This window comes from Hyla sarda, chromosome 8, assembly GCF_029499605.1.
Source record: "Hyla sarda isolate aHylSar1 chromosome 8, aHylSar1.hap1, whole genome shotgun sequence".
Taxonomy (NCBI): Eukaryota; Metazoa; Chordata; class Amphibia; order Anura; family Hylidae; genus Hyla; species Hyla sarda.
In genome coordinates, this window is record NC_079196.1 from 3,828,247 (window position 1) to 3,852,867 (window position 24,621).

Below are 24,621 nucleotides of genomic sequence, written 5' to 3' on the forward strand. Positions count from 1 at the left end.
TTGGATCCTCCTGTGTCTCTGGGATCATATACATTGGATCCTGTGTCTCTGGGATCGTATACATTGGATCCTCCTGTGTCTCTGGGATCGTATACATTGGATCCTCCTGTGTCTCTGGGATCATATACATTGGATCCTGGGTCTCTGGGATCATATACATTGGATCCTCCTCTGTCTCTGGGATCATATACATTGGATCCTGGGTCTCTGGGATCATATACATTGGATCCTCTTGTGTCTCTGGGATCATATACATTGTATCCTGGGTCTCTGGGATCGTATACATTGGATCCTCCTGTGTCTCTGGGATCATATACATTGGATCCTCCTGTGTCTCTGGGATCATATACATTGGATCCTGTGTCTCTGGGATCATATACATTGGATCCTGGGTCTCTGGGATCATATACATTGGATCCTCCTCTGTCTCTGGGATCATATACATTGGATCCTGGGTCTCTGGGATCATATACATTGGATCCTCTTGTGTCTCTGGGATCATATACATTGTATCCTGGGTCTCTGGGATCGTATACATTGGATCCTCCTGTGTCTCTGGGATCATATACATTGGATCCTCCTGTGTCTCTGGGATCATATACATTGGATCCTCTTGTGTCTCTGGGATCGTATACATTGGATCCTCTTGTGTCTCTGGGATCGTATACATTGGATCCTCTTGTGTCTCTGGGATCGTATACATTGGATCCTCCTGTGTCTCTGGGATCGTATACATTGGATCCTCCTGTGTCTCTGGGATCATATACATTGGATCCTGGGTCTCTGGGATCATATACATTGGATCCTCCTCTGTCTCTGGGATCATATACATTGGATCCTGGGTCTCTGGGATCATATACATTGGATCCTCTTGGGTCTCTGGGATCATATACATTGGATCCTGGGTCTCTGGGATCGTATACATTGGATCCTCCTGTGTCTCTGGGATCATATACATTGGATCCTCCTGTGTCTCTGGGATCGTATACATTGGATCCTCCTGTGTCTCTGGGATCGTATACATTGGATCCTCCTGTGTCTCTGGGATCGTATACATTGGATCCTCCTGTGTCTCTGGGATCGTATACATTGGATCCTCCTGTGTCTCTGGGATCGTATACATTGGATCCTCCTGTGTCTCTGGGATCGTATACATTGGATCCTCCTGTGTCTCTGGGATCGTATACATTGGATCCTCCTGTGTCTCTGGGATCGTATACATTGGATCCTCCTGTGTCTCTGGGATCGTATACATTGGATCCTCCTGTGTCTCTGGGATCGTATACATTGGATCCTCCTGTGTCTCTGGGATCGTATACATTGGATCCTCCTGTGTCTCTGGGATCGTATACATTGGATCCTCCTGTGTCTCTGGGATCGTATACATTGGATCCTCCTGTGTCTCTGGGATTGTATACATTGGATCCTCCTGTGTCTCTGGGATCGTATACATTGGATCCTCCTGTGTCTCTGGGATCGTATACATTGGATCCTCCTGTGTCTCTGGGATCGTATACATTGGATCCTCCTGTGTCTCTGGGATCGTATACATTGGATCCTCCTGTGTCTCTGGGATCGTATACATTGGATCCTCCTGTGTCTCTGGGATCGTATACATTGGATCCTCCTGTGTCTCTGGGATCGTATACATTGGATCCTCCTGTGTCTCTGGGATCGTATACATTGGATCCTCCTGTGTCTCTGGGATCGTATACATTGGATCCTCCTGTGTCTCTGGGATCGTATACATTGGATCCTCCTGTGTCTCTGGGATCGTATACATTGGATCCTCCTGTGTCTCTGGGATCGTATACATTGGATCCGCCTGTGTCTCTGGGATCGTATACATTGGATCCGCCTGTGTCTCTGGGATCGTATACATTGGATCCGCCTGTGTCTCTGGGATCGTATACATTGGATCCGCCTGTGTCTCTGGGATCGTATACATTGGATCCGCCTGTGTCTCTGGGATCGTATACATTGGATCCGCCTGTGTCTCTGGGATCGTATACATTGGATCCGCCTGTGTCTCTGGGATCGTATACATTGGATCCGCCTGTGTCTCTGGGATCATATACATTGGATCCGCCTGTGTCTCTGGGATCATATACATTGGATTCGCCTGTGTCTCTGGGATCATATACATTGGATCCGCCTGTGTCTCTGGGATCATATACATTGGATCCGCCTGTGTCTCTGGGATCATATACATTGGATCCGCCTGTGTCTCTGGGATCATATACATTGGATCCGCCTGTGTCTCTGGGATCATATACATTGGATCCTCTTGTGTCTCTGGGATCATATACATTGGATCCTCTTGTGTCTCTGGGATCATATACATTGGATCCTCCTGGGTCTCTGGTATCATATACATTGTATCCTGTGTCTCTGGGATCATATACATTGGATCCTCCTGGGTCTCTGGGATCGTATACATTGGATCCTCCTGGGTCTCTGGGATCATATACATTGGATCCTCCTGGGTCTCTGGGATCATATACATTGGATTCTCCTGTGTCTCTGGGATCATATACATTGGATCCTCCTGGGTCTCTGGGATCATATACATTGGATCCTCCTGGGTCTCTGGGATCGTATACATTGGATCCTCCTGGGTCTCTGGGATCGTATACATTGGATCCTCCTGGGTCTCTGGGATCGTATACATTGGATCCTCCTGGGTCTCTGGGATCATATACATTGGATCCTCCTGGGTCTCTGGGATCATATACATTGGATCCTCCTGGGTCTCTGGGATCATATACATTGGATCCTCCTGTGTCTCTGGGATCATATACATTGGATCCTCCTGGGTCTCTGGGATCGTATACATTGTATCCTCCTGTGTCTCTGGGATCGTATACATTGGATCCTCCTGTGTCTCTGGGATCATATACATTGGATCCTCCTGGGTCTCTGGGATCATATACATTGGATCCTCCTGTGTCTCTGGGATCATATACATTGGATCCTCCTGGGTCTCTGGGATCATATACATTGTATCCTCCTGTGTCTCTGGGATCATATACATTGGATCCTGTGTCTCTGGGATCATATACATTGTATCCTCCTGTGTCTCTGGGATCATATACATTGGATCCTCCTGTGTCTCTGGGATCATATACATTGGATCCTCCTGTGTCTCTGGGATCATATACATTGGATCCTCCTGTGTCTCTGGGATCATATACATTGGATCCTCCTGTGTCTCTGGGATCATATACATTGGATCCTCCTGTGTCTCTGGGATCATATACATTGGATCCTCCTGTGTCTCTGGGATCATATACATTGGATCCTCCTGGGTCTCTGGGATCATATACATTGGATCCTGTGTCTCTGGGATCATATACATTGGATCCTCCTGGGTCTCTGGGATCATATACATTGGATCCTCCTGGGTCTCTGGGATCATATACATTGTATCCTCCTGTGTCTCTGGGATCGTATACATTGGATCCTCCTGTGTCTCTGGGATCATATACATTGGATCCTCCTGGGTCTCTGGGATCATATACATTGTATCCTCCTGTGTCTCTGGGATCGTATACATTGGATCCTCCTGTGTCTCTGGGATCATATACATTGGATCCTCCTGTGTCTCTGGGATCATATACATTGGATCCTCCTGGGTCTCTGGGATCATATACATTGGATCCTCCTGGGTCTCTGGGATCATATACATTTTCTACATTATCTATTGACCATAGATCCTCCTGGGGCACAATGGGACCCTCTTTGTTCTGGGACAATATTTCCATTAATTATTCTATGATTATCTTTTCAAATTAATAATAGGACAAGTCATTTAGCACCAAAGATATAAAGCCTTTGCATCTTCATCTACATAACACTAGGACCGCAGACAGTCCTCTGTACTAGGACCGCAGACAGTCCTCTGTACTAGGACCACAGACAGTCCTCTGTACTAGGACCGCAGACAGTCCTCTGTACTAGGACCACACAGTCCTCTGTACTAGGACCACACAGTCCTCTGTACTAGGACCACAGACAGTCCTCTGTACTAGGACCGCAGACAGTCCTCTGTACTAGGACCGCAGACAGTCCTCTGTACTAGGACCGCAGACAGTCCTCTGTACTAGGACTGCAGACAGTCCTCTGTACTAGGACCGCAGACAGTCCTCTGTACTAGGACCGCAGACAGTGCTCTGTACTAGGACCGCAGACAGTGCTCTGTACTAGGACCGCAGACAGTGCTCTGTACTAGGACCGCAGACAGTGCTCTGTACTAGGACCGCAGACAGTCCTCTGTACTAGGACGGCAGACAGTCCTCTGTACTAGGACGGCAGACAGTCCTCTGTACTAGGACGGCAGACAGTCCTCTGTACTAGGACGGCAGACAGTCCTCTGTACTAGGACGGCAGACAGTCCTCTGTACTAGGACGGCAGACAGTCCTCTGTACTAGGACGGCAGACAGTCCTCTGTACTAGGACGGCAGACAGTCCTCTGTACTAGGACGGCAGACAGTCCTCTGTACTAGGACGGCAGACAGTCCTCTGTACTAGGACGGCAGACAGTCCTCTGTACTAGGACGGCAGACAGTCCTCTGTACTAGGACCGCAGACAGTGCTCTGTACCAGGACCGCAGACAGTGCTCTGTACCAGGACCGCAGACAGTGCTCTGTACCAGGACCGCAGACAGTCCTCTGTACCAGGACCGCAGACAGTCCTCTGTACCAGGACCGCAGACAGTCCTCTGTACCAGGACCGCAGACAGTCCTCTGTACCAGGACCGCAGACAGTCCTCTGTACCAGGACCGCAGACAGTCCTCTGTACCAGGACCACAGACAGTCCTCTGTACCAGGACCACAGACAGTCCTCTGTACCAGGACCACAGACAGTCCTCTGTACCAGGACCACAGACAGTCCTCTGTACCAGGACCACAGACAGTCCTCTGTACCAGGACCACAGACAGTCCTCTGTACCAGGACCACAGACAGTCCTCTGTACCAGGACCACAGACAGTCCTCTGTACCAGGACCACAGACAGTCCTCTGTACCAGGACCACAGACAGTCCTCTGTACCAGGACCACAGACAGTCCTCTGTACCAGGACCACAGGCCATCCCACATACTAGGACCACAGGCCATCCCACATACTAGGACCACAGACAGTCCTCTGTACCAGGACCACAGACAGTCCTCTGTACCAGGACCACAGACAGTCCTCTGTACCAGGACCACAGACAGTCCTCTGTACCAGGACCACAGACAGTCCTCTGTACCAGGACCACAGACAGTCCTCTGTACCAGGACCACAGACAGTCCTCTGTACCAGGACCACAGACAGTCCTCTGTACCAGGACCACAGACAGTCCTCTGTACCAGGACCACAGACAGTCCTCTGTACCAGGACCACAGACAGTCCTCTGTACCAGGACCACAGACAGTCCTCTGTACCAGGACCACAGACAGTCCTCTGTACCAGGACCACAGACAGTCCTCTGTACCAGGACCACAGACAGTCCTCTGTACCAGGACCACAGACAGTCCTCTGTAATCTTGTTCTTTGCTGCCTGCTCATCTATCACCCCTCCCCCATGCTGCATGTCTCTGCTCATATAATTCATTGTTATATTGTGGAATTCACTGATTTGCCCAGTACAAGCTGTTGGATCAATCTTTTTGTGAGTTTTAACAGAATATATAAAGATACTGAGGAGAGGAGTGGGAGGGGGGAGGAGGGGAGATGCTGCTGCAGGTTCTTGTGCTGTGAGAGGAGGCTTCTGATTGGTCAGAACCAAGAAGATTCCATCCCCAGAGTATTCGAGGAGTGAGGAGGAGCGAGGAGGAGTGAGGAGCGAGGAGGAGTGAGGAGTGAGGAGCGAGGAGGAGCTTTCACTGTGAGAAGACTCTTCTTCTTGTTTCTTTCTCTGATCTTCCTCCTGTTTTATCGATTAGGCTGAAGAAGAGCTGCAGAAGTCCCAGAAAGTGTTTGAGGAGATGAATATCGACCTACAGGAGGAGCTGCCTTCATTGTGGAATAGGTAGGTACAGAAGTGGAATACAGGAGCGATTATACCCCCAACTGATACCCATAGGGGTCCTTCTGTTTTCTGGCCTGTTCACAAATTTTGTCACAAATTTTGATGCAGAAATTAGTGTCGGTCTCTGAATTTTAGCTGTGGAAATGTTAATTTGTAAATGTAGATGTGTGAACAAAGCCTTAAATCATCTCCCGCCTGTCTGTAGGAACACTGGGGTCTAAATTCAGCTACTAAATTCAGTACTCCACCCCTAGACTTCTTAGCCATTATCCAAAGGATAGGGAATAAGATGTCTGATCGCGGGGGTCTCACCACTGGGGACCCCCGCGATCTCCCTACTGCACCCGGCGTTCATTTAGAGCATCGGGTGCTGTGCTGGAGGCTCGTGACATCAAGGCCATGCCCACTCAATGCAAGTCTATGGGAGGGGGCGTAACGGTAGTCACGCCCCCTCCCATAGACTTGCATTGAGTGGGCATAGCCGTGACGTCACACGCCTCCGCCTCACATAGCCAGTCATCCGGCACAGAGCGAAGTTCACTCCATGCACCGGATGTCTGGGATGCCGCAGCCAAGATCGCGGGGGTCCCCAGCAGCGGGACCCCCGCGATCAGACCTCTTATCCCCAGGTGTCAAGTTACAGGGGGTGGGGTTGGGGGGTCCGACCACTAGGACCACCCACGATCTCCAAAACTAAAACAGGGTCTCAACTTGCGCGCTCCATAGACAATAACTTCAGGTTCTGACCTACGCAGACACATAGTAACAAACCTTAAGCTGTGTGAGCGCAACAATAGGACAAGAGAAGTTTTACATTTTGAGATTAAACAGAAATATTGTCATTCATCGACAGCAGATTGTAAAATTCTTATTAAGTCTAATTTCCAGAAGTTCTTAAATAAAACCTAAAATCTTTTTAGAGCCGGCAGCTTTATAAAAACCATAAACCGCGACCGATCACAGAATAATGCGCAGAACGGGAATAGTGAGAGATCGGGAGGCGGTCAGAGTCCCAAAACGCATAAGATCTCAGATTTTGCTATTTAAGGGGAAATTTACTGGGTGTTTTTGTTTTGTTTGGCAGCCGTGTTGGTTTCTACGTCAACACATTCCAGAGTATCGCTGGGCTGGAGGAGAACTTCCATAAAGAGATGAGTAAGGTAAGACCCCGACCCTAGATCTGACCACAGCTCCTCCGGTTGGAATTATTCATTCATTCAATTATGAATTCATTTATTTTTATTGTTTGTTTGTTTTTATTACGTATATATATATATAATTTTTTTTTATTATTTATTTAATTTTATGTATTCATTAATTTGTATTAATTATTTATGCATTGTTTATAATATTTATTTATAAATATTTTTTTTATTATTATAATATTGTTTATATATATATATATATATATATATATATATATATATATAATTTTATTTTATTTTTTATTTTTTTATTTATTCATGTACTTATTTATTTTTATTATTTATGTACGGTATTTTGTTTGTTTTTATTATTTAAATAAATAATAAAACTAAAATATAATTTTATGTATTCATTAATTTGTATTAATTATTCCTTTGTTTATAATTATCTATAAGTATTTGTTTTATTGTTTGTTTTATAAATCTTTTTGTATTTTTATTTATTCATGCATTTTTTATTTATTTATAAAAAAAATTTTCAGTTTATGTATTCCTATTTATTAATTTCTATCAATTATTTTATATTTATTTTTTTATTTTATTTATTTTCATCATTTATTTTTCAGTATTAAGTATTTATTTTTATTTAGTTATTCATTTATTTCTTCAATAATGTTAATGAATTACTTATTTATTTGCTTTATTATATTTTAATGAAATCATTTTTTTAAATTTTATAGACCAGTGTTTCCCAAGCAGTGCGCCTCTCGGCCCTTGGCTGTCCGAGCATGCTGAGAGTTGTAATTTTGCAACAGCTGGAGGCGCACTGGTAGAGACAGTACAGCAGGGTTTCTGTGACTTAGGGTGGCTACAATAAATGGGAGATAATGGACAGAAAAGTGTCCACAGACTAATACAGAGTCCAGGAAGAGGTTGGGTATAGCGCCTCCCCGGAGACCAGCAAAGTGAGTGTATACGGAGCCTCTTGTGTATCCAGTGCCACTATTCTGCCTTATCTAGGCCTCCAGCAGTAGAAGAGAACTGTTATCTACTTACTTGCTCTCTAATGATAAGATGACTCTGCGCATGCCGTCCCAATCTATACAGCAAAGCTGCCATGTGAGATGCAGGAAAACAGAAAGCATCAGCCTATTGTGTCTGTCTCTAGTGGACAGTGTGGGAACTGCAATATATCAAGATTTCTTGAGTGAAAAGTAATAAGTTGACTCGAATGCAACGTTTCTCTGATTTCGTTCCCTATAACTCTTTTTTTTTTTTTTTGCAGCTGCATCAAAACCTGAATGACGTCATGAAGACACTGGAGACTCAGGAGGGAAAACCTTCTACGAACGCGGTCACTGTGAAAGCCCAGCCGAGGTGAGTGCCAGCTCTGGGGTCCGGATCATTTCTCATTATTATTAGAAAAAAACCATTGCTGTTTTCCTCCAGAAACAGCGCCACTGTTGTCCTGAGGTTGTGTGTGGTATTGCAGCTTAGATCCGTTAAAGGGAATGGAACAGAGTTGTAATACCACACACAACCTCAGAACAAGGGTGGCTCTGTTTATGCATAACCCCTTTTAATTTATTGATCCAGTTTTTCCCAACTAGGGGGCCTTCAGCTGTTGCAAAACTACAACTCCCAGCATGCCCGGACAGCCAAAGGCTGTCCGGGCATGCTGGGAGTTGTAGTTTTGCAACAGCTGTAGACACCCTGGTTGGGAAAAAATTATTAAAATATTGGTGTGAATGAGGGTTCCTGAGGCCACCTAAGGAGTAACTCCGCCTGCTTAGAGGGGGCTCCATGTAATTGTGGCAGAGGTGGCATATTGAATGCCTTTAGTTTGGGGGAAGACTCTCCCTTTAAATGGAATTTGTGTTTTATATATAATGAGAATCTGTAGTCCTATGCGTCTGCTGGTCTCATCTTAAAGGGGTACTCCGGTGGAAACCTTTTTTTTTAATTTTTTTTTAAATCAACTGGTGCCAGAAAGTTAAACAGATTTGTAAATGACTTCTGTTAAAAAATCTTTACCCTTCCAGTACTTATTAGCAGCTGTATGTTACAGAGGAAATTCTATTCTTTTTGAATTTCTTTTTTGTCTTGTCCACAGTGCTCTCTGCTGACACCTCTGTCCGTGTCAGGAACTGTCCAGAGCAGCATTGGTTTGCTATGGGGATTTTCTCCTGCTCTGGACAGTTCCTGATACGGGCATCAGGTGTCAGCAGAGAGCACTGTGGACAAGACAAAAATGAAATTCAAAAAGAAACTAATTTTCTCTGTAGCATACAGCAGCTAAAAAGTACTGGAAGGGTAAAGATTTTTTAATAGAAGTCATTCTATTACATATGTTTAACTTTTTAGCACCAGTTGACTTAAAAAAAATAAAAAAATGTTGTACACCGGAGTTCCCCTCTAACAGGAGCGGTGTCATAGACTATTATTCTCTAGGTGTAGGGGGGGGGGGGGGGTGGGTTGAATTAACAATCCTCCTGTGACCCTATGATAACACTTCTTTTCACTGTTTTCTGGTAAGCTAGACCTAAAGGGATATGCCAGCGTTTGGCGAAGAAAAATCAAATGTTGCTGGAGCAAAATAGAAAAAAAAATGCTATACTTACCTACCCCTGACCAATCACAGCTCCCGTCTGGTTCGTTCACTCCCTAATCTCCTAGATGAGACCTCTGTGCAGGACCTGCCGGCTCAGCCAATCACTGACTGGAACAGGACACCACTGTGACTAGTGATTGGCTCAGCCGGCAGGTCCTGCACTGAGCTCCCATCTAGGAAACGGGAAGAAGACTGGAAGGAGCCGGATGGGAGCTGTGGCAGGGAGGGGATAGGTAAGTATAGCTTTTTTTTTTCTCTTTTTCTCCCTGGCCCCAGCAACTTTTTTTCCCCCTTCAGAATACCCCTTTAGGGCCTATTCACACGTACAGTATTCTGCGCAGAATTGATGCGCAGGTTTTTGTGCAGTCATTCAGTTTACATTGAAATCTGCAGCAGAAAATCCTGTGCATCCAATCTGCGTACATGTGAATAGACCCTTCAAGGGGAACTCCAGTGGAAAACTATTATTTTTTTTCAAATGAACTTGTGGCAGAAAGTTACAGATCTGTAAGTGACTTCTATTTAAAAATCTTAATCCTTCCAGTACTTATCAGCTGCTGTATGCTCCACAGGAAGTTGTGTAGTTCTTTCCGGTCTGACCACAGTGCTCTCTGCTGCCACCTCTGTCCATGTCAGGAACTGTCCAGAGCAGGAGCAAATCCCCATAGCAAACCTCTCCTGCTCTGCACAGTTCCTGACATTGACAGAGGTGGCAGCAGAGAGCACTGTGGTCAGACTGGAAAGAACTACACAACTTCCCGTGGAGCATACAGCAGCTAAGTACTGGAAGGATTAAGATTTTTAAATAGAAGTAATTTACAGGTCTGTAGAACTTTCTGGCACCAGTTTATTTGAAGCCATATTTTCCCCCCACTGGAGTACCCCTTTAACATGTGAATATTAGTCTGTATCCAGCTCTATTTATACAGCAGCAGGAAGGCAATAAAACATTTCTATAACATACGGCACAGTATACGGTATACGGTATATCATCTTAGCTGTTGTGGGTTTTTATTTGATGTCCCCCCCCAATGATAACCTCAGGTGTATACGAGTTTTCGTTGTCTCCATCAGACGCGTCGTCCTCGTATCAGGTTCTGTCCTCGCTGTTCTCTGTAAATGGATCCGCGAGGTCACATGTTACTCTTCGGTGCCATCACCTCCATGATTCAGACCTCACATGTTAATGTTCAGCTAAGGTTACAGCACAAGCTGCGGCTCCTGGACACAAAGAGGACGCGCGGAACCTTCTAGAAGAGACGTCTGATCATTCTATTTGGAGCTTCCCCTGAAATAGATGAGACCAATATGGCCGCCGTGACTTTGGTTTTGTCGCCCACCCGTCCCGCACTGTTGAATAGGGATTTCCAACCAGGGTGCCTCCAGCTGTTGCGAAACCAACTCCCAGCATGCCCGGACAGCCTTTTGCAACAGCTGGAGGCACCCTGGTTGTGAAACACTGTGATAGAACTTGGAATATTGGATGGCGGCTCCAGCGGACTGTAATGGCGGCCATATTTGTGGTCACCCAGCTTAAAGGGGCATTCGCTGATCACTGGAATACAGGGTCAGCGGCGGCCATGTTTGTAGGTGTATGGAGCAGCGGCGCCCATGTATGGAGGTGTATGGAGCAGCGGCGCCCATGTTTGGAGGTGTATGGAGCAGCGGGGCGCCCATGTTTGGAGGTGTATGGAGCAGCGGGGCGCCCATGTATGGAGGTGTATGGAGCAGCGGCGGCCATGTTTGGAGGTGTATGGAGCAGCGGCGCCCATGTTTGGAGGTGTATGGAGCAGCGGGGCGCCCATGTATGGAGGTGTATGGAGCAGCGGCGGCCATGTTTGGAGGTGTATGGAGCAGCGGCGGCCATGTTTGGAGGTGTATGGAGCAGCGGCGCCCATGTTTGGAGGTGTATGGAGCAGCGGGGCGCCCATGTTTGGAGGTGTATGGAGCAGCGGGGCGCCCATGTATGGAGGTGTATGGAGCAGCGGCGGCCATGTTTGGAGGTGTATGGAGCAGCGGCGCCCATGTTTGGAGGTGTATGGAGCAGCGGCGCCCATGTTTGGAGGTGTATGGAGCAGCGGGGCGCCCATGTTTGGAGGTGTATGGAGCAGCGGGGCGCCCATGTATGGAGGTGTATGGAGCAGCGGCGGCCATGTTTGGAGGTGTATGGAGCAGCGGCGCCCATGTTTGGAGGTGTATGGAGCAGCGGGGCGCCCATGTATGGAGGTGTATGGAGCAGCGGCGGCCATGTTTGGAGGTGTATGGAGCAGCGGCGGCCATGTTTGGAGGTGTATGGAGCAGCGGCGCCCATGTTTGGAGGTGTATGGAGCAGTGGCGCCCATGCTTGGAGGTGTATGGAGCAGCGGCGCCCATGCTTGGAGGTGTATGGAGTTGCGGCGCCCATGTTTGGAGGTGTATGGAGCAGCGGGGCGCCCATGTTTGGAGGTGTATGGAGCAGCGGCGCCCATGTATGGAGGTGTATGGAGCAGCGGCGCCCATGTTTGGAGGTGTATGGAGCAGCGGCGCCCATGTTTGTAGGTGTATGGAGTTGCGGCGCCCATGCTTGAAAGTGTATGGAACAGCGGCGGCCATGTTTGGAGGTGTATGGAGCAGCGGCGGCCATGTTTGGAGGTGTATGGAGCAGCGGCGGCCATGCTCCACACCAATCTTAACCACTTTGCTCCATCGCAGCCACCCTGGGTGAATGGGTTTCCTTGTTCTAGTAATTGGCCAAGGTCCCAGTGGTCAGACCTCCAGTCTATCCAATATAATCCACAGATGCCTGCTGACTGTAGGGGGCGCCATGTAACGCTGCACAGTGGTGCCAAAGAGGAAATGGGTATGTAGGGGTTAATCCCCAGGTAAAACCAGACTATCTACAAGGGATTTCTGCTTCCTTCCAGCGCCACATTGGTCAATAGGTTGTGTCTGGTATTGCAGCTCCTGACCATGTAACATGAACTGAGCTGCAATACCGGACACAACTCATGGACAGGTGTGTGGCGCTGTTTGTGAAAGGAAGAAGATATATATATATATTTATTTATTTATATATATATTTTTTTTGACTCTTGGACAATCCCTTTAAGAGATTCCTGCATCAGAATACGGCAACAAGGAAGAAATTTGTCTGAGAAAGAGGGGAATGAGGGGAATCCATTAGTTTTCCTAATTCAGCACCTCGTGGGTGTAACTGAAGCTGCTGCAGAGCTGGTCAGGTGATCTCTGCTGGCCAATCATAATGCTGTGTAAGGCAGGGGCGGGGCTCGGCTCCCTGATTAGGTATTAGGAGGCAGTTTTGTGGGTGCAGCATAATTTAAGGCGTTTTTTTTATTTTTTATAATAGTTTTAAGGAGGTTTCCTGATTTTTTATTTCATTAAATTGTTTTAAGTTTTTTTTCCCCAATCATTAAAGTAATTGCCCCCCTGCCACTTCCAACAGAAAGAAAGAGAATATTTTCTCCCGACTGAGGCTAAAGAAGAACAGGTAGCTGTAGCGGCAGCATGGCGAATTGTCGCAGAGTGTGCACTTGTCGTCAGACGGGTTTCGCTGCATACGAAATAATCCCCACTAACAATATGGCGTCCGTCTCTGACAGTCTTTATGTTCAGCTATGAAAATAACTTGTCCCCCCCCTATTTGCATGACTGTGTGGTAGGGTCCGGCCTGTGGTTCAGTCCATTAACAATGCGGATTGTCATTTTGGGCCTCGCGATCGGATTGGCTGGGATTTAGAGTTCATGCGCCAAAGAAATCAGGTCTACTGCCCCTTTAAAGGGGTACTCCGCCCCTAGACATCTTATCCAAGGATGGGGAATATGATGTCTGATCCCGGGGTCCCCCTGCAATCTCCCCGCGGCACCCGGTGTTCGTGTAGAGCGTCGTGTGCAACGCCGGAGGCTCGTGATGTCCCGTCCACGCCCCCTCAATGCAAGTCTATGGGAGGGGGCGTGACGGCAGTCACGCCCCCTCCCATAGACTTGCATTGAGGGGGCGTGGTCTTGATGTCCCCAGTGGGGCGGAGCCTCCACCCTGCATTGCCTGCCATCCGGCTCCGTGCATCGGATGTCTGGGGTGCGGCAGCCGAGATCGCGGGGGGTCCAAAACAGCGCGACCCCCGCGATCAGACATCTTATCCCCTAGAACTGTAAGGAGGGGGGGGGGGGGGGGTGTCCAGATTTATGAAAAGACAAATGTTTTCTAATAAGAACAGCGCCCCCTTTTTCTATAGGTTGTGACTGCTAATGCAGCTCTATTAAAGTGAACAGGACTGAGCTGCAATACCACATACATCCTGTGGACTGGGGGTGGTGCTGTTTTTTTTTTAAGAAGGCAGCCATGTTTATCTAAACCTGTACAACCCCTTGGGATCCCGAATCTGTACCAACCCCCCACCTTATTCCATTATAGCACTGCGGCCCTTGTGTGGGAGGAGGGCCAATATAAGGGGCCCGGGGCGGGGGATCTAAATCTATGATGGGATTATGGGGGGTACAGATTGACTTTTTATTGTGTGTCCTAACCCTTTAATATGCTGGTTTTAGGTTTTTCTTGTGTTCTGCATGTTTCTGTAATCCAGTGTTTTCCAACCATGGTGCCTCCAGCTGTTGCAAAATTCCCAGCAGTTTGCAGTTTTGCAACAGCTGGAGGCACCCTGGTTGAAAAACACTACTGTAATCGGATAATGGTTTATAGGGCCGCGGCCATGTACAGAACATCGGGGGGCTATGAGCCGCCCAGTGACAGTGCAGTGTGGGGGGTGTTCACTATATGGCACGTTTCGCTGCCCCTCCCTGTGGTCCCTGGTGGGACCATTTCATTGTGAGCCGCTCGTGTCTGGGACATTCTGTAACCTCTCAAGGTATTTAAAGATCTAAGAATAGAGAGAAATCAAGAAAATGTTTCCTAGAAGAAGGTGGTCCCTGCGGTGGTCCCTGTGGTGGTCCCGGGCGTTCCTCCATAGGGCTGGTGCTTACTTGTCGCTCTTCTTTCCTCAGTGACTCCAGCGCGGCAAAGGCGAATAAGACCCCATCATCCCCTCCCGATGGACCTCCTGCTGCAAGTACAGAGCCCAAGACCACCAACCATGACGACTCCGAGGAGCCCCCCGCTGCCGCCTGCTTCCTGGCAGACACTCCGTCCGTGGTTGTGTCCAAATCACCTTCTCAGGTAGTCCGAGACCAGAGGGGTCCGTCAGTAGAGTCCAGAGGAACGTTCCCAGTGACATATCCAGTGGTGGAGCCGGCCATGGACCCCCAGATATTATGGCCATCTGCTCCATTGGTCGGACATGTGTCCTAGTGATGGTCCTGAAGGTCCCGGTGGTTTCTCTTGTTGCTCAGACTGAGCCCTCGGGGTCCATGGCCGCCTCGCTGTAGCCCCAGATATGTCTTCTAGATGTCTATGACTTTGGACCCCACTGATTCCCACAATGAGGACGCCATGATGTTCTGTAGACCCCGCTGTGATAGACTTTAATATTCTAAGATCTATAAGGTGTCGGGGTCTCTGTGGTGGGAATCATTGGAGTCTCGGCTCATGGACAACCCACCATAGTGTATGGGAAAGATGTAGCCGCTCCCTTCTGTCCATGTAAGTGTCCACCATGAACTTGTCTGTGGATCCCAGGAGTAGCCATCATGTGCGGCCTCCATCATCTCATCCTTCTCACTTGTGACCTTCAGGATTTCACTTGATTATCTCCAATAATCAAGTTCTGACTCTTTAAGCTCCGACCTTCCTTCTCCTGAGGCCCATTTCAGGTAACTGACTGCTGTCCCTCCTCTTCCTCTGCGGTCACTGACTGCTGCCCCTCCTCTTCCTCCTCATCCTCTGCGGTCACTGACTGCCACCCCTCCTCTTCCTCCTCGTCCTCTGCGGTCACTGACTGCTGCCCCTCCTCTTCCTCCTCATCCTCTGCGGTCACTGACTGCCACCCCTCCTCTTCCTCCTCGTCCTCTGCGGTCACTGACTGCCACCCCTCCTCTTCCTCCTCGTCCTCTGCGGTCACTGACTGCTGCCCCTCCTCTTCCTCTGCGGTCACTGACTGCCGCCCCTCCTCTTCCTCCTCGTCCTCTGCGGTCACTGACTGCCGCCCCTCCTCTTCCTCCTCGTCCTCTGCGGTCACTGACTGCCGCCCCTCCTCTTCCTCCTCTTCCTCTGCGGTCACTGACTGCTGCCCCTCCTCTTCCTCCTCGTCCTCTGCGGTCACTGACTACCGCCCCTCCTCTTCCTCCTCGTCCTCTGCGGTCACTGACTGCCGCCCCTCCTCTTCCTCTGTGGTCACTGACTACTGCCCCTCCTCGTCCTCTGCGGTCACTGACTACTGCCCCTCCTCGTCCTCTGCGGTCACTGACTGCCGCCCGTCCTCTTCCTCCTCTGCGGTCACTGACTGCTGCCCCTCCTCTTCCTCCTCTTCCTCTGCGGTCACTGACTGCCACCCCTCCTCTTCCTCCTCTTCCTCCTCGTCCTCTGCGGTCACTGACTGCTGCCCCTCCTCTTCCTCTGCGGTCACTGACTGCCGCCCCTCCTCTTCCTCCTCGTCCTCTGCGGTCACTGACTGCCGCCCCTCCTCTTCCTCCTCGTCCTCTGCGGTCACTGACTGCTGCCCCTCCTCTTCCTCCTCTTCCTCTGCGGTCACTGACTGCTGCGCCTCCTCTTCCTCCTCGTCCTCTGCGGTCACTGACTGCTGCGCCTCCTCTTCCTCCTCGTCCTCTGCGGTCACTGACTGCCGCCCGTCCTCTTCCTCCTCGTCCTCTGCGGTCACTGACTGCTGCCCCTCCTCTTCCTCTGCGGTCACTGACTGCTGCCCCTCCTCTTCCTCTGCGGTCACTGACTGCTGCCCCTCCTCTTCCTCTGCGGTCACTGACTGCTGCCCCTCCTCTTCCTCCTCCTCTCCTGCTGCAGACTGTAGTATCTGTAGTGGGCAGTGGATCACATTCACCGGATCTTCTCAGAGATCTACAGGGGAACCAGGACAATCAGCAATCCCTTGTATTTCGTCCTTTACTATTGGATAATCCTGAGCAGCTTTATCAATGCGCAACATTTCCAAGAAAGTGTAAACGTTTTCTAGTGACCTTGAAGAAACTACAGTAGATACAAGTAATCTAATCTATCTCTATCTATCTCTCTCATATCTATCTATCTATCTCATATCTATCTATCTATCTCATATCTATCTATCTATCTATATCATATCTATCTATCTATCTCATATCTATCTATCTATCTCATATCTATCTATCTATCTATCTATATCATATCTATCTATCTATCTATCTCATATCTATCTATCTATCTCATATCTATCTATCTATCTCATATCTATCTATCTATCTCATATCTATCTATCTATCTATCTATCTCATATCTATCTATCTATCTATCTATATCATATCTATCTATCTATCTATCTATCTATCTATCTCATATCTATCTATCTATCTATCTATCTCATATCTATCTATCTATCTATCTATCTCATATCTATCTATCTATCTATCTCATATCTATCTATCTATCTATCTCATATCTATCTATCTCATATCTATCTATCTATCTCATATCTATCTATCTATCTATCTCATATCTATATCATATCTATCTATCTCATATCTATCTCATATCTATCTATCTCATATCTATCTATCTCATATCTATCTATCTCATATCTATCTATCTCATATCTATCTTATATCTATCTATCTCATATCTATCTATCTCATATCTATCTATCTCATATCTATCTATCTCATATCTATCTATCTCATATCTATCTATCTCATATCTATCTATCTATCTCATATCTATCTATCTCATATCTATCTATCTATCTCATATCTATCTATCTCATATCTATCTATCTATCTCATATCTATCTATCTCATATCTATCTATCTCATATCTATCTATCTATCTATCTATCTATCTCATATCTATCTATCTATCTATCTCATATCTATCTATCTATCTATCTCATATCTATCTATCTCATATCTATCTATCTCATATCTATCTATCTATCTCATATCTATCTTATATCTATCTATCTTATATCTATCTATCTCATATCTATCTATCTATCTCATATCTATCTATCTATCTCATATCTATATCATATCTATCTATCTCATATCTATATCATATCTATCTATCTCATATCTATCTCATATCTATCTATCTCATATCTATCTATCTCATATCTATCTATCTCATATCTATCTATCTCATATCTATCTATCTCATATCTATCTATCTCATATCTATCTATCTCATATCTATCTATCTCATATCTATCTTATATCTATCTATCTCATATCTATCTATCTCATATCTATCTATCTCATATCTATCTATCTCATATCTATCTATCTATCTCATATCTATCTATCTATCTCATATCTATCTATCTATCTCATATCTATCTATCTATCTCATATCTATCTATCTATCTCATATCTATCTATCTATCTCATATCTATCTATCTATCTCATATCTATCTATCTATCTCATATCTATCTATCTATCTCATATCTATCTATCTCATATCTATCTATCTCATATCTATCTATCTCATATCTATCTATCTATCTCATATCTATCTATCTCATATCTATCTATCTCATATCTATCTATCTATCTCATATCTATATCATATCTATCTATCTTATATCTATCTATCTCATATCTTTCTATCTCATATCAGTGTTTTCCGATCACTGTGTCTCCAGTATGCTGGGAGTTGTAGTTTTGCAGCAGCTGGAGGCACACTGGTTGGAATACACTGTTGTACATAACTGATATGTAATGTGTATTATTTCCTGTATGTAAATTAACTTAAAACACTGAAATGTTCATCACGACCCATAGTGGAGCAGAGGTCATGTGATGGGAGCTCAGTGCTGCCCCCTTCTGGGTATAAGCCCCCAATGGGAGTGGGTGAAGGGAAGTGACGCTGCTCCTAACACACTTCTGTTAATTATGTCAGTGTTCCCCAAACTACAAGTCCCATCATGCCCTGACAAAACTACAACTCCCATGATACCTTGCAGCTGTCAGGACATGATGGGATCTGGAGCCCTACATGTTGGGGGACCCTGTATTGTGCCATTAGTTCCTGTGTTGCTGCCCCCTATGGGCAAGAAGACAAGTTGCATCATTTCATATTAATTCAAGTTTCCGTCCTTTCTCCTTCATGAAGCGTCCAGCGTGTAGAACCTGTTCCGTGGTGTCATGTGATGATGTCTGTGCGCGGTTCATCCGTGGCTGCGGTCATGTGATGTTGTGTGCGCAGTTCATCCGTGGCTGCGGTGACACCAGTCATGTGATGACAATCTGTGCGCGGTTCATCCGTGGCTGCGGTCATGTGATGTGTGCGCGGTTCATCCGTGGCTGCGGTCATGTGATGTTGTGTGTGCGGTCCATCCGTGGCTGCGGTCATGTGATGATGTTCTGTGCGCGGTTCATCCGTGGCTGCGGTCATGTGATGTTGTGTGCGCGGTCCATCCGTGGCTGCGGTCATGTGATGTTGTGTGCGCGGTTCATCCGTGGCTGCGGTCATGTGATGTTGTGTGCGCGGTTCATCCGTGGCTGCGGTCATGTGATGTTGTGTGTGCGGTTCATCCGTGGCTGCGGTCATGTGATGTGTGCGCGGTCCATCCGTGGCTGCGGTCATGTGATGATCTGTGCACGGTCCATCCGTGGCTGCGGTCATGTGATGTTCTGTGCGCGGTTCATCCGTGGCTGCGGTCATGTGATGTTGTGTGCGCGGTTCATCCGTGGCTGCGGTCATGTGATGTTGTGTGCACGGTTCATCCGTGGCTGCGGTCATGTGATGATCTGTGCGCGGTTCATCCGTGGCTGCGGTCATGTGATGATGTTCTGTGCACGGTCCATCCGTGGCTGCGGTCATGTGATGATCTGTGTGCGGTTCATCCGTGGCTGCGGTCATGTGATGTTCTGTGCGCGGTTCATCCGTGGCTGCGGTCATGTGATGATGTTCTGTGCACGGTCCATCCGTGGCTGCGGTCATGTGATGTTGTGTGCGCGGTTCATCCGTGGCTGCGGTCATGTGATGTTGTGTGCGCGGTTCATCCGTGGCTGCGGTCATGTGATGTTGTGTGCGCGGTTCATCCGTGGCTGCGGTCATGTGATGGGCCCTGAGGTTCTGTGTTGTTGTTTTTTTGTCTAATTATATATTTTTATATTTGTGTTTTTCCCCCTTTTCTTTTTGGGGTGGGCTCGTGTGGATTTGTCTTTGCGGTTATTTTACTTGCATGTAGCTGAGGAGAGGCCCTCCGGTCCCGCCACCTCCAAAACATACGCCCTCCAAGGATATCAAGCAGGAGAATATCATCGGTCTGTTTGATGACAATTTTGTGCCCGAGATAAGTGTGACCACCCCCTCACAGGTCAGCGGCTGCGCCCCCCACCCCACTTACTAACACTGCATGAGAACCGCACGAGGTGTCACTTATGGAGACGACCAGAGGACAGGGGACTGTTCACACTGTAATGTGCACAGAATATGGGAAGACTTACACAACTGCTCCAGTCACCTCCAGAGCTGCACTCACTATTCTGCTGTTACATTATGTCTTATGCTCCAGTCACCTCCAGAGCTGCACTCACTATTCTGCTGTTACATCAGGTCTTATCCTCCAGTCACCTCCAGAGCTGCACTCACTATTCTGCTGTTACATTATGTCTTATGCTCCAGTCACCTCCAGAGCTGCACTCACTATTCTGCTGTTACATCAGGTCTTATCCTCCAGTCACCTCCAGAGCTGCACTCACTATTCTGCTGTTACATTATGTCTTATCCTCCAGTCACCTCCAGAGCTGCACTCACTATTCTGCTGTTACTTGAGTTCTTCTCCTCCAATCACCTCCAGAGCTGCACTCACTATTCTGCTGTTACTTGATGCCTTCTCCTCCAGTCACCTCCAGAGCTGAACTCACTATTCTGCTGTTACTTGAGTTCTTATCCTCCAGTCACCTCCAGAGCTGCACTCACCATTCTGCTGTTACATCAGGTCTTATCCTCCAGTCACCTCCAGAGCTGCACTCACCATTCTGCTGTTACATCAGGTCTTATCCTCCAATCACCCCCAGAGCTGCACTCACTATTCTGCTGTTACATTGTCATATTCTCCAGTCCCCTCCAGAGCTGAACTCACTATTCTGCTGTTACTTGAGTTCTTCTCCTCCAATCACCTCCAGAGCTGCACTCACTATTCTGCTGTTACTTGATGCCTTCTCCTCCAGTCACCTGAAGTCTGCTTGCAGCTCTGGAGGTGAGTGGAGTAGACAATGCCTTTAGCGTCCCTGTCCGCCGCGGGTTCTGGGCGATCACAGAACATTATTCCCCTCATCGTTTAGGGACCCGACCTCTGCGTCCTAATAGGAGTGACACCTCTACTAAAAACATACTTTGCCCTCTAATACCTTGGCCTGCAACCTGCAATTCAGCTACAACTACAACTCTCAGCATGTCCTCCGGGCTGCAGGTTGCAGACCGCTCGCGCTATCACCAGCGGACACTGGCTGCAATGGGAAGATTCATTACAATTAAACTGGGGAGATTGTCAAGACTTTAGTGATAGGTGAAGCCGCTGTCCACGGCAGCCAATCAGGATGCAGCGTTTATGACAGCAGGATTGTAATTGGCTGCTGTGGGCACCTGTATTGATACATCTGTGTCCCAGGCCTGTAGGAGGCGCTGTCCCTGGGTCACAGTCATTGGGAACGATTAAAGGGGTACTCCGGTGGAAACCTTTTTATTTTATTATTATTATTTTTTTATTTCTTTTAAATGAACTGATGCCAGAAAGTTAAACAGATTTGTAAATTACTTCAATTAAAAAATCTTAATCCTTCCAGTACTTATTAGCTTCTGAATACTACAGAGGAAATTATTTTCTTTTTGGAACACAGAGCTCTCTGCTGACATCACGAGCACAGTGCTCTCTGCTGGCATCTCTGTCCATTTTAGGAAGCATATGTTTTCTATGGGGATTTTCTCCTACTCTGGACAGTTCCTAAAATGGACAGAGATGTCAGCAGAGAGCACTGTGGGCATGATGTCAGCAGAGAGCACTGTGGGCATGATGTCAGCAGAGAGCACTGTGGGCATGATGTCAGCAGAGAGCACTGTGGGCATGATGTCAGCAGAGAGCACTGTGGGCATGATGTCAGCAGAGAGCACTGTGGTCATGATGTCAGCAGAGAGCTCTGTGTTCCAAAAAGAATTTCCTTTGTAGTATTCAGCAGCTAATAAGTACTGGAGATTTGTTTTAATAGAAGTAAATTACGAATCTGTTTAACATCCTGGCACCAGTTAATTTAAAAAAAAAAAAAAATAATAATTTAAAAGTTTTCCACCAGAGTACCCCTTTAATAGGAAGTATCTGGGTTCCTCCCCTGCACCTGGGATAGGGACTGGGGATAACAATGCAGAATTTCCATAATCTGGGACCCTATAATCCAGTTGTGTCCAAACTGTGCACCCCCAGCTGTTGAAAAACTACAAATCCCAGCATGCCCGGACAGCCGTTGGCTGTCCGGGCATGCTGGGAGTTGTAGTTTTGCAACAAGCAGAGGGTCCACAGTTTGGAAACCACTGCAGCAGCCCATTCCTAGATTTCTGGACTATTGTCTGCCGGTCCCATAACCTGGAGGGGCCACTGTCCGCTGGAGCCCGATCCCGTGTCTGGTGTTCACTGTTTGCATGCTCTGGTTGTTGCTTGTTTATTGTGCATGTGGTTATTTTTATGCTTACGGTAACGGTTTACAGATGCTTCCATAGATAAAACTGTAACAAATGCACCATGTTGGTAAAGAACCGGTATAGACGTCACCCAGGAGGCTTAAAGGGGTACTCCGGTGGGAAAAAAAAAATATATATATTTATTATTTTTATTTTTTTATTTTTTTTATATATATATTTTTTTTTAAATCAACCGATGCCAGAAAGTTAAACAGATTTGTAAATTACTTCTATTTAAAAATCTTAATCCTTCTAGTACTTATCAGTTGCTGTATAATACAAAGGAAGTTCTTTTCTTTTTGAATTTCTTTCCAGTCTGACCACAGTGCTCTCTGCTGACACCTCTGTCCATGTCAGGAACTGTCCAGAGCAGGAGAGGTTTGCTATGGGGATTTGTTCCTGCTCTGGACAGTTCCTGACATGGACAGAGGTGTCAGCAGAGAGCACTGTGGTCAAACTGGAAAGAAATTCAAAAAGAAAAGAACTTCCTCTGTATTATACGGTAGCTAATAAGAACTTTCTGGCACCAGTTGATTTTAAAAATAAATAAATAAATTAAAAAAGAAAAATAATGTTTTCCACCGGAGTACCCCTTTAACTCACAGGTAGAGCAGACTTTATGGTTGCAGCACATTAACCCCACATCTGCTCTATCTATGCACTGAAGCACAGCCGGTCACAAGGCGTAGACACAGAGAACTTCACCGCTCTTAGGCGCTGTCACTTTAAAAACGAAAAAATAAAAAAACTTTTGATATGTTGTATATCGGTCGGGGTCTGAGTGTTGAGACCCCGACCGATAGAAGGAACTACGTAAGAGAAGAGCACAACAAGCCAGACAAACTTACATTGTAAGTCTATAACAGCCTTCTGTGTATACCCTATTGTACTGTAACACAGGTCTAATACTCACCAGATACTCACTGATAACAATTGGTCAGGGACTGAACACTCAGACCCCGACCGATCAAAATTAAAAGGACAGGTACACTTTAAAAATCCAATCCCGACTCGTAAACCAAAAATCAGGAACAAGGAAGATGGAGAAGACTCGTTGAGAGACCTTGTAACCAATGGATCATCATCTCCGAACGTCGGTCAATCTCTTCACTGTTGTGTATGAAATCTGAAGGCTCCACATCTTGTGCCGAGACGTTGTATCAGGGCGTCACTCTGTAGTACAACGTTCCCGGTGATCCCTGTGCATGCTCCTCCTTCCTCCGTCCTGGGGTCTTCTGTTGCGGCATGTCGAGGGGTGGACTTTCTTCATAGCGGGGGGTATAGGTCCTGGCACCCCACGGTCTTTATGTGATTTTCCCATTAACGTTTGTCTGACTTTCCTACTAACCTTTTCTCTTTGTGCTGCAAAGTTTGAGGCTGTGTGGCCCCAAGCAGAGGCGCCAAGTTTGTTGGATTTCGACTTTGATCCCCTCAAACCTGAGTCCAGTTCGAGTGCAGCCCCAGCAGGTTCTGCCCAGGTTTGTGGTGTCCTCCTGACCAAGGGACATAGAAAGGCTTGTGGGCAATAGATGGGCTGGTAGATGGGTGAGGGAATGGGTCAATGGATAAACTGGTGGTTAGATGGATGGGTAGATAATTGAATGGATATGTAAATAAGTGAATAGATGGATGAGTAGATGGATGGATGGATGTGAGATGGATAGGTGGATGGATAGGTGAGGGAATGGGTGAATGGATTACCTGTTGGTTATATGGAGGAGTAGATGGATGGATGGATAGGTGGATGGTTGAATGGATGGGTGGGTAATGTGAGGATGGGTGAATGGATTACCTGGTGGTTATATGGACGAGTAGATGGATGGATGGATAGGTGGATGGTTGGATGGGTGGGTAATGTGAGGATGGGTGAATGGATTACCTGGTGGTTAGATGGTTGAGTAGATCGATATGTAAATGAGTGGATAGATGAGTAAATGGGTGATGGGTTGATAAGTGAATGTTATTGGGTAAGAGGATGGGTGATGAATAGATGGTGTGTGGGCAAGTTGATGGATGAATAATGGGGATGGATGTGCAGAAATAAATGGGTGCATACATGGATGTGTAGCTAACAGACTG

General features: G+C 46.9%; 1 protein-coding gene across 8 annotated transcripts in view; it reads left to right on the plus strand.

Moving 5' to 3' along the window:
• The window catches only part of BIN1 (bridging integrator 1), a 138,674-nt gene that overhangs the window by 104,714 nt on the left and 9,339 nt on the right, over positions 1-24,621 (plus strand). For 4 of the 8 annotated variants that reach the window (XM_056533353.1, XM_056533352.1, XM_056533355.1 and 1 more), the window contains 6 exons: positions 5,930-6,015; positions 7,100-7,175; positions 8,446-8,537; positions 14,770-14,941; positions 20,057-20,185; positions 23,913-24,020. In XM_056533353.1, the coding sequence (XP_056389328.1) occupies positions 5,930-6,015; positions 7,100-7,175; positions 8,446-8,537; positions 14,770-14,941; positions 20,057-20,185; positions 23,913-24,020 (663 nt within the window). The remainder of the gene's footprint in view (positions 1-5,929; positions 6,016-7,099; positions 7,176-8,445; positions 8,538-14,769; positions 14,942-20,056; positions 20,186-23,912; positions 24,021-24,621) is intronic. The other 4 variants (XM_056533358.1, XM_056533359.1, XM_056533357.1 and 1 more) reach the window with 3 other exon arrangements.